At 40.5% G+C, this 15,317-nt stretch overlaps 1 protein-coding gene across 1 annotated transcript in view; it reads right to left on the reverse strand.

Moving 5' to 3' along the window:
* LOC145400495 (glutamyl aminopeptidase-like) overlaps positions 1–15,317 on the reverse strand; it is an 87,407-nt gene that overhangs the window by 16,446 nt on the left and 55,644 nt on the right. Inside the window, exons 12-14 of the mRNA XM_080273039.1 lie at positions 10,954–11,027; positions 4,396–4,556; positions 14–128 (exon numbers count right to left, since the gene is read on the reverse strand). Coding sequence (XP_080129165.1) covers positions 14–128; positions 4,396–4,556; positions 10,954–11,027 — 350 coding nt within the window. The remainder of the gene's footprint in view (positions 1–13; positions 129–4,395; positions 4,557–10,953; positions 11,028–15,317) is intronic.

Below are 15,317 nucleotides of genomic sequence, written 5' to 3' on the forward strand. Positions count from 1 at the left end.
TCTTTGTACTTACCTCTGTGCAATCCAATCCTCTTTAGTGCTGGTAAGACCCCCTATGAGCTTGGCCTTCTCTTGCGCATTGGTCTCACTCGCATACCTACTCAGCATCACCTCCCACTCACTCAAACCTGTCAAGGGTAGAGGGATTTAAAGGGGATTACATGAAAGATCAACACTTTGGTCATTCTCTGGCTGCTCAGACTCTAAGACAAAATTTTCCTTTCCCCCTTGCCCCTGTTCACCCAGCAGTACAAATGGGGATCTTAATGTAATACTGACTGCTTATGATTCATATTTTAGGGGGATATTCAGTCTTAGCAAAAACTGACTTCTAACATAATGACCTTCATGCAGTCATGAGGCAATAATAGTCAGCCATCTTCTTTTTTCTTCTTTAATCTTCTTCTTCTTCTCCTTCTCTTTCATTTGACTTACACAAAAATGACTTCAAATAAGTCACTGATGCAGCTAAACTACATCAACTGGTGTTAGCCAGAATGCAATTATACCTACAGTAAGTGCATCCATAACAATGAAACTGTTATTCACTGGCTGCTAGAATTTTCACTCGGTTGAATTAAATTGTCTGGAGATGGAATACCTTAGTGCTTTCACTGATAACCTAACCTAACAACTTACTCAAATCTGTCAAGGAGGGATTATATTTTAACTACTGTATACTACAGTCAAGTTGGGCTTTATGTTACAGGGAAGGCCAAGTTATGCTATGTTAGGTTAGGATGTCTGATTAGATTACACCGTTAGGGTTGATTTGGTGAGTCTATCACAGCTTGGTAATTAAGCTGTTAGAGATGGTTAGGTTAATCTGCTTGGGTGTGTTACATTTTGGTTTTGTTGATCCGCTGGGGTTAGGTTTCATTAAGTTGTTAAGGTAAGATCTACCTTAAGAGGTATGGTTAGGTCAGGTTGGGTTGGACTACTAGGGAAAGGATTACTGAGGAATTTGGGAACAAAGAAAAAAACTAACATAAAGTGCTAATGTAGCTTATGATTAACCCTTGCTAAAAACTATATTTAAATGCCACAAATGTCACCTCTAAAATGTTATTCTTAGCCCATTTAGCAGGGAGACAGCCAGGTATATTCAACTAGGGAAGAGGGGAGAGTGAAGGTAGGAGAAAGAAGATATAATTTCTCATGGGGAAACCTCACCATATCACTGGTTGTTGAAACTTAGTTGCAGACTTACAACATACTGTACAAATGAAAAGTTTTGTATGAGAGCTGTTATGCATATTCTTTGCATCTGAAACTGGTATTGACTTTATATAAAACAAGAGGTACCAATTTTCACATACTATATGAAATACTTATAATCACAAAGCAACCACATAAAGAACATAATTCACTATAAGAATTACAGGTCCATATTTATCCAAACATCACCTATGTAATTTTTCTCACTGCTAAAAACAGAAATCATAATCGATAAACAAGTTAATATGCAGGGTTGGTGATCTTTTTTATTTAACCTGCCCCGTGCCAGTGCTGTTTTTTAAAACGGTCTGACGTAATTGCATGCTCAGTGCCAGTGCCATTTTAAAATGGTCTAAAATAAAAAACTTCACTGTGACCGCATTTTTCAAGATTCCCGGATAAAAATTGGCAGGCATGTAAGGTAACTGCTCCTCTACCATCCCCTAGGCGGTCAAGGCTATACACTCACTCGCTCCCCCCCTCATGCTCGCTCTGCCTCACTCTGCCTGTGTGCCTCACCCAGTGCTGTACATAGTGAAGGCATTTTGTAAATATTTTCATGTAAGTGCAGGTTGTAAATATTTTCTTGTAAGTGTAAGGACTATATTATGAAGTCAAGTTGTAAATATCTTCTTGTAAGTGCCAGGACTGTACATAATGATGTAAGGTTGTACCTATCTTCAAGTAAGTGTAAGATAATGCATTCACAGTGACAAAGACACGCAAATTGTGATAGATGCTGAAGTAATAAGTAATCAGAAAAGTGTACTGAACATTGCTATACCTTCCCAGCATAAATAACTGAGTATACTCTACACAGAAAATGGCTTTCTCTCACGTATGTAGTGAGCCTGAGAGAGTGGCTATACCTGTATACGAGTGTGTTGGACTGAATAAAATGCATTTCCAAGCCTCGGTCAGCATTTTAACGGCAAAATTCTTTGTTTCCACATAAAAATCTATCATTTTAGCACACACACACACACACACACACACAAAAAAAAAAAAAGTCGAAAAATGGCCAGCACCGGGGTGATCCATAGGGCTAAAAATAGCCGGCATGTGGCGGTTTAAAAAAATCAAAGAAATAAAAAAATCAGTTATTTTTTAATTCATTTGATTTATTTGAGTTTTATTTTTCTGCTTATTACATAGTTAATATTTCAAAAGCAGTGTACTGAATACCATTAACTTCAAGTCCTGTTTATCCACTGATGGTTCAGGTTGAAAGCCACTGCCCAGAATCCAGATACATACCTGTTCAAGTCCTGTCTGTACACTACTGGTTAAGGCTGAGCTGCCAGTGGTAATCAAGACAGTACTGTATATTCCAAAGCTGATTATACTACCACACAGAAAAATCTTATGCTGATATTATTATGACATGGCCTTAAGTGACCAAGCATAGCCTACCTAGTCTTATGGCTTTGGTTTTTGATTTATGGCTCATTATTTCAGATGTACAAATAATTTCAATATTTAGTTACACAAATGTAAAAATATTTTTTCTGTCATACAATGTAACAATTTCTAAAGGCACCATTCTCCAAAATCTGATAACTATCTATCTACCTATCTATTGCCAGACGCTTCAATCCCGTTTGGGGTGGCCACAAACAAATCGCCTCCAAGCCGCCCTGTCCCCCGCCATTTCACTGCCCTGCTCCCAACTCACACCCCCCTCTCTCATATACCTCTCCACCCCATCCCTCCATCTCATCCTCGGCCTCCCCCTCCCTCTTCCCCCCTCCACCTCACTCACATACACTCTCTTCGTCAGTCTTTCACCCTCCATCCTCTCCACATGGCCAAACCACCTCAGTGTGTTCCTCATAACGCTTCCTATCACATCCACATCCACACCACAACGCTCCTTTATATCCTCATTCGTCAGCCTGTCTCTCCACGTGACTCCACAGGCTCCTCTTAAATAACTCATTTCCACTGCTCTCACTCTTGACTTGTGTCCTTCCAACAATGTCCAAGCTTCACTTCCGTACGTTAGAGTTGGTATCACAATACTGTCATGTAGTAACTTTTTCACTTCCATGTTCACTTCCCTGTTTCTTATCACTGCTTTCAAGGAACCAGCAACCTTTCTTCCCTGCTGTACCCTCTCAAGCACTTCACCCTCCAAACCTCCATCCTTACTCATCACACTACCCAAATACTTAAATGTACTCACATTTTCCAATTCCTCACCATCCAACCTCGCTGTACATTCACTAACTTCACCTCTTAATGCTTAAATATCTGAATAAATGAATGCCAACACAAAGTTACAAACAACTTTTGTAAACTTTCAGATTTTATTTTTGTTAACTTTTAGATATTTTTTTTTTTGGGGGGGGGGGGCAAAAAAATCAGCGATTTAATAGCAAGATTAAATCAATTTGATTTAATCAATACCAACCCTGTTAATAAGCCATCATCATGTGACCATAGCATAATGGAAGATACAAAATTATACTAATACAGTACTATGCTGTACTCTAGAGCCATCATTTGATTTTATGTCCATGGAAATACTGTCACATATTTTTATTCAACCAAAAAATCAAATGATGCCATACTTTCTCATAAGGGAATTCTAATACCGAGGTTGGCCAAGGTACAGCTGATGTTCTCTAAGGACTGGAAGACAAATCAAGTGCCAAAGCCAATTAAATACTTTCCAACAATTTCTGGAAAAAAAAAAAAAAAAAAAAAAAAAAAAAACTCTGACACTTAAGAAGTCACAAGTTTAAGAACCTATGTTTGGGCCTGGATTCAATATACTTGTGGGTGAATGTTTCCTGCCTGAGAGTGATGATTATGCAGCTAGTTACCAAGCTTACAACCACACATCACTCTCACAGTAGTACCTCTGTGAGTTGATGGTAGCACCCACCTACTATACTACTTTAATAATAAAATTTTTTCTGTATGTTGGGGGGTGGAGGGAGGTGCCTTCCTTGCCTATGTTGAGAAGAATCACTCCTGACTCATTAATTTCTATATACCAACATCCCTGAAATCTACATTTACCCCTCAGGTCAACACTGCTCATACCTCCACACCTCTCCATATATCCCAAATTTCTCTACACTTATTTCAAACTCACACCAACCTCAGCCCACACCTACGCCCAACTTCACATCTACCTAAACCCACACATACAATCTTCATGCTACTAACCAGCCTTCTCCATGCCAAACTTGTAGACAAGTGATCTAGTGTTGGGCGGGATGTAATACTGGGAGTCTGTGATCCACTGTGAGAGGCGCTGATAGGCACCATTCAGGCATGGCTCATACCCACTGGAGCATGCCAGAAACATCAATACCAGCCTCTTGCGTCTGACAGGGGAGATGAGCTGGTTTAGCCCTGTAGCTAAGAAAGGTCTCACCTAAACAGAATAAAATCTCCAGCAATGGAAGGAACAGGTTAAACAAGTGATCGCTCCATAGACACTAATGTGCACTATTTTTACCCCATTCACTGTAAGACAGCTCCCTAAGGTTGACAATAGATTGAAAACATATAAAACGGCATATTCTTTCTCTTACAGTTAAAGCTATGAATATCTTTGTATTCATATACTGTTCACTCACTTTTAGGAGGAGAGCTAAGTCCTATCCACTGATGTGCTGCAAACCAATCACAAGCTATGTGTACTGCAATAGAAAGCTCTAAAGAATACTTTGCAGTTTTGATTGCTGGTGCTGCTAAACCTTCCACTCATCTACTGCTTTTATTGAATAACAATTTCATACATGTTCAGTGCAGTAATTAACAAGTTTAAAATAAATTTTTTTATGTGTCCAACTCTTGGCACAGGCACTATACGCCTGCACAGGCCACTACTCTGGCATTAATACTCACCATCTATACTGAATACACGTTAGGGCTGTTTCATAAAGGACTGGTGAAATGGTATTTGCAGGGGTATTTTACAATATGTCAATGGGTCTTGTGACAGACTGATAAACTCAGCTTTAATGAAATTCTAATCCTTAAATTGTTCCCTTCTCCAGCCAGGATTTGAATCTAGGTTCATTAGGACTGCAGGCCACCTCTCTACCAATTCAGCCACAACTTTCCCCCAGAAATGAAAAATATTATGCATGTACTATTGCATAAGTCTCCTGTTGCCTGCTTGCTACTTAGTCTATGCAGTAATAATATCCATAAGATTTTTCACTCTAACCCTGCCACCTTCCCTAACTGCATCCTGCCAACTGCCCCATTCACAGTAGCAGCATCATTCAATGACCAAGGACCAAACACTGGATCCACTGACTCCAAGCCTTCCCTGTTACAAACTGCTAATTCAGCAACTGGTTATGATGCTGTTTCCAACCATCTTTAATATCTTCACTGTCCACCACTACCTTTCATCATACTTCATACACTGCTCACCCACAATATCCCTGTTTTCTCTCTTATCTGCTTTCCCACCTTAAATACCACATTCTTCCTTTTGACACTATTAAGCCTATCCAGTAAGTCTCTGAGACTCAGATTTTGCTCTGTATACCTCCTTTCTGGCCCTATGCTTGGCAACCAATTATTCCTCTCTGTTACCACCTCTTTTCTATTCTTCAAAAAATCTTTTCTCCTTAACTGGCTTCTACACTCTCATCCCACCACTATGTTACCTTATGTATTTATGGGCCCCTTGCCCATTCACACACTGAATCACTGACTTGAGGAGATTGTCCTTGAGAGCTCTAAACTGTTCATTAATGCCTCTGTCTACAGCTCCCTGTTTGGCCACTATTCAACTCATCTCGCAACAGAAGGCATTGCTTACTGTTTGTTTTTTCAACTTCCATATTTTCCTCATGGGCACATAGGTCCTCTTCTGCACCATCTGCTCCTTCAGCAGCATGTTATATCAATAATTTGTGCTGCTGCACACACTCTTTGTTTCCTATAAGTTTAACATTCCTCAACAACCTCCTGTCAGCCCTCCTGACCAAGAAACAATGGGGCTACTATTGCTTCCAGACTCACATGTAATCAGCCTACTTTCTCACTTCCTAGAAAGTGCATTGCACACAATCATGTTCATTACCTCCCCAAATTCCCATATCCTTTCCCCTTCTACATTCCTTGTGCCCTACATGCATCCCCTGTGCACATATCCATATTCTTATGCTGTTGCACCCACATGACCACTTAAATCCCCACCCAAATCTTCAGTCTCATCATCCCCCATACCACCAACTACATAACCAAATCATCCCAGAATCTGTTCATCATCCAAGCCAACCTGTGGAGCATATGCCAACAGTATTGTAACCAGGAGCTTTCCAAACATTATTTTCAATACTGTAATCCTTTCATTCACTCTCAATACATTCATAACACACTCCACCCATTCCTCTTCAACAAGGAAGCCCACACCACCTTATCCTTCCATGCCTCATCCCTAAAATAACATATATCTACGATCCTTCCAGGCAATCGTCTTTTCTGATTCTCCATTACACTTAACTTCCTGAGAGAAGCAGACATCTACTTGCCTCCTGCTTAAGGTCTCTACTGTTTCCCACCCTATACCCTTCTAGCTGCTGGAGGTGAGGCTGGAACTAACTCTGTGGCTAGGGTAAGGAGTGGTTGGAGGAAGTTCAGGGACCTGTTGCCTCTCTTGACACTGAGAGAGAGCTCTCTCTCTACAAGGTCTTTGTATGCAGCTTGTTTTAGGAGTGTAAAGCTGCATGGTAGTGAGATCTAGACAGTACAGAAAGAGGATATTCACAGGCTCAAACATACAGAAATTATAATGATTAGATGGATGTGTAAAGCATCCTTGAATGAGAGGCCTGATGGGGTTACGACTGCAACTGAAGAGTTGAGAGGAAGGATGGAACTCGAATGTGTGTGTTGTGGTGAGGAGGGGTAGACTGAGCAGGTTCGGGCACGTTGAGAGGATGGAAGATGACAACCGGTTGTGGAAAATGAGAGGTATGAATGTCAAGGGTAGGGCTGAGTGGCAGACCAATGGTATGGGATGAAGTCATAGAGTGTGACCTCAGAGACTATCTATCTATCTATTGCCAGATGCCTCAATCTCATTTGGGGTGGCCACAAACAAATCGCCTCCAAGTCGCCCTGTCCCCCGCCATTTCACTGCCCTGCTCCCAACTCACACCCTCCTCTCTCATATACCTCTCCACCCCATCCCTCCATCTCATCCTTGGCCTACTCCTCCCTCTTCCCCCCTCCACCTCACTCACATACACTCTCTTCGTCAGTCTCTCACCCTCCATCCTCTCCACATGGCCAAACCATGTTCCTCATAACGCTTCCTATCACATCCACATCCACATCTATACCACAACGCTCCTTTATATCCTCATTTGTCAGCCTGTCTCTCCATGTGATTCCACAGGCTCCTCTTAAATAACTCATTTCCACTGCTCTCACTCTTGACTTGTGTCCTTCCAACAATGTCCAAGCTTCACTTCCATACATTAGAGATGGTATCACAATACTGTCATGCAGTAACTTTTTCACTTCCATGCTCACTTCCCTGTTTCTTATCACTGCTTTCAATGAACCAGCAACCTTTCTTCCCTGTTGTACTCTTTCAAGCACTTCACCCTCCAAACCTCCATTCTTACTCATCACACTACCCAAGTACTTAAACATACTCACATTTTCCAATTCCTCACCATCCAACCTCGCTGTACATTCACTGACTTCACCTCTCTCAAAGACCATCACTTTACTCTTCCCTACATTCACCTTTAGATTCAGTTTCTTACACACTCTCCCAAACTCATCCACCAAGCCTTGCAGCTCCCCTTTGTCTTCACCCAACAACACAGTATCATCTGCAAACAACAGTACAGGGAGTTTCCAAACACTATCCTCTCTCACCAGGGCAACTCCAACATCCACTACCCTACCTTGTACCTCTTTTATTACCCCATCCATGTACAGATTGAACAACCATGGAGACATGACTCATCCCTGTTTCAACCCAACCTTCAAAGAGAAAAATTCACTTAGTTCACCATCCACATGCACTGCAGCCTTAGCACCATCATACATACTCTTCACAGCATTCAACAACTTCCCATCTACTCCATATAATCATAATACTTTCCACAATCCTTGTCTATCCACCCTGTCATATGCTTTCTCCAAATCCATGAAAGCCGCATGCAACTTCTTTCCCTTCTCTAGAAACTTTTCCACTAAAGATCTAAGAATGAATATCTGATCTACACAACCTCTTCCCTTCCTAAAGCCTCCCTGTTCTTCTCCAAGTAATTCCTCTGTTCTTTCTCTAACTCTGTCAATAAGTATCCTACCATACACTTTTCCTATTATACTAAGAAGACAAATGCCCCTATGATTACCACACACTTCTTTTTCCCCTTTTCCTTTGTACAAGGGCATAATTATACCTGACTTCCAATCCTCCGGGACTCTACCTTCCTCCCAGGCCAATCTGCACATTTTCCACATCCATTCTACTACTATCTCTCCCCCATGCTTCAGCATTTCACCACACACTCCATCAATTCCTGGGGCTTTCCCCAATTTAACTTTCTTCATTGCTTCCACAACGTCTATCCTACTGATTTCTTCCTGTCTTCTCACCTCCCTCCTCCTCCCAGCCATTCCCCAGCCACTTATACTCGCATTACTTCCATCCTCTATGTTCAACAATTCCTTAAAGTGTTCTCTCCATCTGCTCACTTTTTCTCCCTTCTCCACTAGTAATCTACCATTTTTATCTTTCACTCCCCTGCTAACCTCACTTCCACCCTGTCTTACTCTCTTCACCTCTTTCCAGAACATTTTCTTACAGTCCCTCCACTTTACACTCAAATTCCTTCCAAATTACTCATCCACTCTCTTCTTACTTTCTCTTACTAATCTTTTCACCTCTCTCTTTCTTTCTACATATAACTCTCTCTTCTGCCTCTCAACTTCTTCCACGCCCCTGTTTCTCATCCATTCATTGTATGCTTTCTTCTTTTGTGCCACAGCCTGTCCCACCTCTTCAGTCCACCACGCTGTTCCTTGCACCCTCCTTCGTCTTCTCTTCCTCCCACAAACCACATCACATGCTGCACATATATCTTCTGTAAATATCCTGCACACACCTTCCACGTCTGAATACAGAGGCTGCCAGGGACTAAGCAGCATCACAAGCCACCACTGGGTGACCAAAGCTGACACATGCAAGCAAGCTGGAGCCTTTATAAATGAAATAAACTAAAGAAACAACTCCAATCCTTTTCAGGTTATGTATTTATCATAATGGACATAAATAATAATGTTACTCAGTAAAAGCAATGGATATAAGGAAGGTTTATCAGCACCTGCAACCAAAACTGTGAAAACTAATTCTAAGAGCTTTCTGCTGCACTACACATAGCCTGTGTTCAGTCTATATAGGTAGTGTTTTTCTTACTTCCAAACTGTGAATGAACAGTACAGTACAGTAGATCTGTATGGTATCATGATTACCATGATGGTTATCATAACACACACACATCAAGCTGAAGGAACTTCCCTCTATTCTGAGCCACAATTCTGAGGAGAATAAGTCTCAGTTTACTGCCAGTGACTACAGTGCACTCACAAGTTTTGTAAATTATACTTCTGCGAACATCAGTTTCATGATGAAAAAGGAATGTTCCTCTGCAAGAAGTCTTGCGATTTTACTGAGAATTTTGCAAGCCCCGGCGGACAATGATCACACACATATATATCTCCTGAATCACTTGTTCATGGCCACCACCGCCAGGTTTGTGATGTTATATCTCGCGACAAAGTACTGTTGTGATCTCACGTTCACATGAATTTCTCTCTTGAGTCTCTAGTTCACATGTTGTATAACGTGTTTCACGATTACATAATGAGCAACCGCAGCGCTGAGGGTTCAAGGAAGGGCAAGGGTACCCAGGGGTACCGTATTCAATAAGCCCAGGCTCTGGAGAACTTACAGCCTAGGGAGGACGACTGTGCAGTGGACAAGCACATTGATGGCATTGGTGAGCTTGATGAGCTCCTACTGAAGTTTGAGGGCTTTGATGTTGAGGCATCAGGAAGTGATGGTGTAGGGGACTCAACAATGGTGGTGGGGAGCAGTGAGGGGGCAGGTGGTAACTAACCACTGTTCCCACCTTCAGAACTCATCTTCAAGCCTCATCAAGCAGCCTATGTGTCAGTTTTAGAAAAGTCTTTATATTACAGTTCAGAAATATGATATACAGCATGTCTGATTATCTGTATGTAATTTATAGTAGGGCTATTAATGGGTGGGTAAGGGGGAATGCAGTGGATGAACCCGGAGATAATTACCACTTGTTACACGTAAAGTATGCTCGTGAGTTTTGTGATTTTTAGTTTTGCGACGTGATTGTGGTACCAATAAGGCACGAAACTAGTGAGTGTACTGTAATTTAATTCTCATCTTAGAAATATTATACTGTATAAGCTAGATCCTTAAGGCCTTACTGTGATATTGGCTATTCCTAACTGAATTCAGTGTTGTATAAAGTAGAAAAAATGCTGTAATACAGACTACTCACTAATATGATTGTTAATACAAAATCTATGGCTTTCAAATATGCTAGTCCCCAGTTAAAGTCATTAAAACACTACTGTGATGTAAGCTCTCCCTAATTTAACTGCCAAATAAAGTATGGACTGATACTGTATCAGCTAAACTGATATTGGTTAGTTCCTTGCTTAACTGTCAGTGTGGAAGATAATACTACTCACCTTTCCAAGTGACTGCCAGTATCCTCCCACCCTAGTTTTTCTACATGTTCACTCACCAGTTTCACCACATATTTCTGAAACAAGGAAGGATAGGTGGAAATGATGGAGTAATATGAAGTACTGACTCTTTGGTATATGAAGATTTAACAATATTGCTATTCTGGTGCTTCTGTCATCACTGTTAATTCCATATGATTTGCACTGCTGGTTTAAAAGCCATTTCAACAGTTGGTGTTGGTTCTAATGGTACAATATTAATCCATAAAACTTTCCCTCCTCTGTTCCTACTTCCTCAGCCGCCATTTGCAATAATGTTGATAAGCACACAAACGAACTACATAAACATTATGAGCTATTTAGTGAGCTACATATATGCCCCATGAAACTTACCATGTTAAAGATATTTTTTCTCGAGATCCAAGCAAATGAATTATGAAGTTACTATAAAGCACAAGGAGATCTTGGCTGAACTCAAATCTTCTTGGGTAGGGAGATTTCATAGCACTTCCTATTTTACATTTAATTTTGCATATTAAACTTTTTCTTCTCTAGTTTACATTTTTGTGACTGTGGCTACCACTCTCTCTCCAAGATGATATGATCCTCCAGTGGACCTAATTAAAATTTACATAAACAACAAACAAGAGAGTATCAATATGTAACAGGGAAAATAAATAACTGAGAAAGAGATGTAACAAAATCATAATGAGAATATGACCCATTCTAAACATGTAACTCTTGTACATGTACTCTATAGTGCGTTAATGTATGCATGATGATGACGGACAGCTGTTGAATGCTGTAAAGTGTTTTTATGATGGTACTGAAGAATGAGTAAGAGTAGGTGATTGTCTAAATGAGTGGTTCATTAGCAGTGGTGGAGTGAGACAATGGTGTGTAATACCCTTATGACTGTTTCAAGAAAATAATATACTTGACTCAGTCTGATTGGTATTGTAATAATGAAACTACATGTGGAATGGTGTACCTGTGAGGTGGAACTAGGATTCCAAGGCCTTGAATAATAAATGAACTGGTGTATGGCCCATTTCATTACCTCCACCAAGGAGGTTATGTTTTTGCCGGAGTTAGTTTGTTTATATGCTTGTCTATTAGCAGGATTACACTAAAAGTTATGAATGGACTTTGCTGAAATTTTTTGGAGGGGTAGGGTATGGCCCAAGGAACAATCCATTAGATTTTTTTGGTGATCCAGATCCAAGAATTTTTCTGTTTGTTTGTCCACGTGATATCTCCAAAAGTTCTCAATGAATTTCAATGTATTTTTGTGGAGGGGTGAGCCATGGGCCAAGAAAGAATTAATTAAATTTGGGGGTGGATCCAGATCCTGCAATGGCACTGGCAGAGGTATGTACTCTCTGAGTGCTTTCTGGATGGGCATGCTACTGATTATTTCTCCTTTTATCACATCCTTCATTTCTCCCCACGTTTTGAATCCTGGCTTACCCCACCAATGCATAGTGTAATGGGGCCTATAATATATAGGCCCACACTGTCAGAGGCAATGTGGGGATCCCCTCTTTGGCTCAAATGTAACACATGGGCATGTGGAGTGCAGGGGCCCCGAGTTTAAATTCCAGCCAGGACAGTGTTTAATTCAGTATATTTTGTATGGCTTTTACATTGTCGGCAGCAGTGTGGGATGTATGGCAAGACTTGGATGGAAATATGATCTAGATGGGAAAGATCTCTAATGTGGCAGTGTCCCTGCCACTGCATGTCCCAGGCACAGACTGCAGGTTCCGTCACCCAGCATCCCGACTAGGGATTGGACTCCAATGCTATCTGTATGTGTGTGTGTGTGGATTTACCTATTTGTATTTACCTATTTATAGTATACAGGAACTGAGCAATGCTCGTGTTGTCCTGTCTCCATATCCACATTTATCTAGTCTACTTTTACACACATGAATGTTTTTCGCCTGCACCACCTTTTTGTCTGAGTTTTTCCAAATATTTATGTATTTACCTATTATACCTAATTGTGATATACAATACAAGACATATGCTATGCTCGTGGGTTCCCATTGCTGTTTCTCAGTAAGTCAAATTTAGCTTTAAACTCGTTTACGTTTTTAGACTGGACGATCTCTTTGTCCAGGCTATTCCACAGGTCTATACTTCTACAAGGAAAACTATATTTCTTGATATCCTTCAAGCAGCTTGACTTCTTCAATTTCATTCTGTGTCCTCTTGTTGTTCTTTTATCCCATACAAACAGATCTTCTCGGTCAATATTATCTATTCCTATCATGGTCCTGACAATGCAATCATGTCTCCCCTCTTTCTCCTTTCCTCTAAGGAAGACAAATCCAGCTTTTCCAGTGTGTGTGTGTGTGTGTGTGTGTGTGTGTGTGTGTGTGTGTGTGTGTGTGTGTGTGTGTGTGTGTGTGTGTGTGTGTGTGTGTATGTGTGTATTTACCTATTTACCTATTTGTAGTATACAGGAATTGAGCAATGCTCGTGTTGTCCTGTCTCCATATTCACATTTATCAAGTCTACCTTTACACACATGAATGTTTTTCTCATGCACCACCTCTTCGTCTAAGTCGTTCCAAATATTTATGTATTTACCTAATATACCTAATTGTGATATACATGGAATGTGCTATGCTCGTGGGTTTCTGTCGCTGTTTCTCAATAAGTCAAATTTAACTTTAAACTCATTTAAGTTTTTAAACTGGACGATCTCTTTGTCCAAGCTATTCCATAAGTCTAAACTTCTGTAAGGAAAGCTATATTTCTTGATATCCTTCAAGCAGCTTGACTTTTTCAATTTCATTCCGTGTCCTCTTGTTGGTCTCTTATCCCATAAAAAACAGATCTTCTTTGTCAATTTTATCTACTCCCACCATGGTTCTGAACACTGCAATCATGTCTCCCCTCTTTCTCCTTTCCTCTAAGGAAGGCAAATCCAGCTTTTCCAGCCTCTCTCTGTATGACAGGTCTGCCAGACTGGGGACCATCTTGGTTGCTGTTCCTTGTATTCTCTCAATCTTGTTTATATCTTTCTTTTTGTGTGGGGACCACACTACTGCTGCATATTCTAACCTGGGGCGGATCATGGCCACAATCAATTTTTTCATCACCTCCTCATCCATATAATGAAATACTACTCTTATGTTAGTCAAGAGTTTATAAGTCTCTCCAACTATCTTGTTAATGTGCTTTTCTGGTGACAAACTATCTTGGACCAGCACTCCCAAATCTTTCTCTTCTCTCATTTTTGTGATTAATTCATTACCCAACAAATAATTCAGTGATGGCCTCCTGGTACTTTTACCCATTTCCAATATTTTACATTTCTTTACATTAAATTTCATTTCCCATGTCCGGCTCCAATCATGTATCCTATCCAGATCCTCCTGCAGCATTTTACAATCCTCCTTAACCTCTGCCTTCCTCAAGATCTTTACATCATCAGCAAACAGACTTGCATAACTGTTCACTCCATCTACCATATCATTTACGTAAATCAGGAACATTACTGGCGCCAACTCCGAGCCTTGAGGCGTGTGTGTGTGTGTGTGTGTTCTTACCTAATTGTATCTTTACAGGAATGAGTCAAGCTCGTACTGTCCCGTGTCTTAAACCATATTTATCATACATATCCTTAAAATTGTGAATTGTTTTTGCACACACTACAGTACAGTATTTCATTCGGTAGTGCATTCCATTGATCAATTGCTCTGTTTGGAAAACTGAATTTCCTTACGTCTTTATCACCTCTCTTCTTATGCAGTTTTTTGCAGTGTCCTCTTGCTGATGCTTCTCCATATGTTAAGTAATCATTTATGTCTATTTTCTCCTTCCCTGATATGCACTTATATAGCATTATCATGTCACCTCTTTTCCTTCTCTCCTGTAGTGTTGGTAGATTCAGTTTATTTAGTCTTTCTTCGTAGCTTAGGTCCCTTAAGCTTGGTATCCATCTTGTAGTGGCCCTTTGAACTTTTTCAATCTTGTCTATATGCTTTTTGAGATGAGGACTCCAGACTACTGATGCATATTCCAGGGTTGGTCTAATGAATGATGTTATTATCCTTCTTAGCATGTCTTCATTTATGTGTGTGTGTGTGTGTGTGTGTGTGTGTGTGTGTGTGTGTGTGTGTGTAGCACCAAATTAATCACTCGGGGAAGAATGGAATAACATAATGGGGTCTATATAAGCTCAAGATGCCAGAGGCAAAGTGGGAATGCTCTCTTTAGCTCAAGTGTATGCATACATGTGGAGTGTAAGAGCCAGAGTTCAAATCCCGGCCAGTACAGTGATGAATTTAGTTAGGTTCATATGGCAGTTACAATGGAAAAAGAGGCGTGAATGATGATTATATATATATCAT

Source organism: Coenobita brevimanus, chromosome 1 (genome assembly GCF_032717465.1).
Source record: "Coenobita brevimanus isolate Jiangsu-jjx chromosome 1, ASM3271746v2, whole genome shotgun sequence".
NCBI classification, from domain to species: domain Eukaryota; kingdom Metazoa; phylum Arthropoda; class Malacostraca; order Decapoda; family Coenobitidae; genus Coenobita; species Coenobita brevimanus.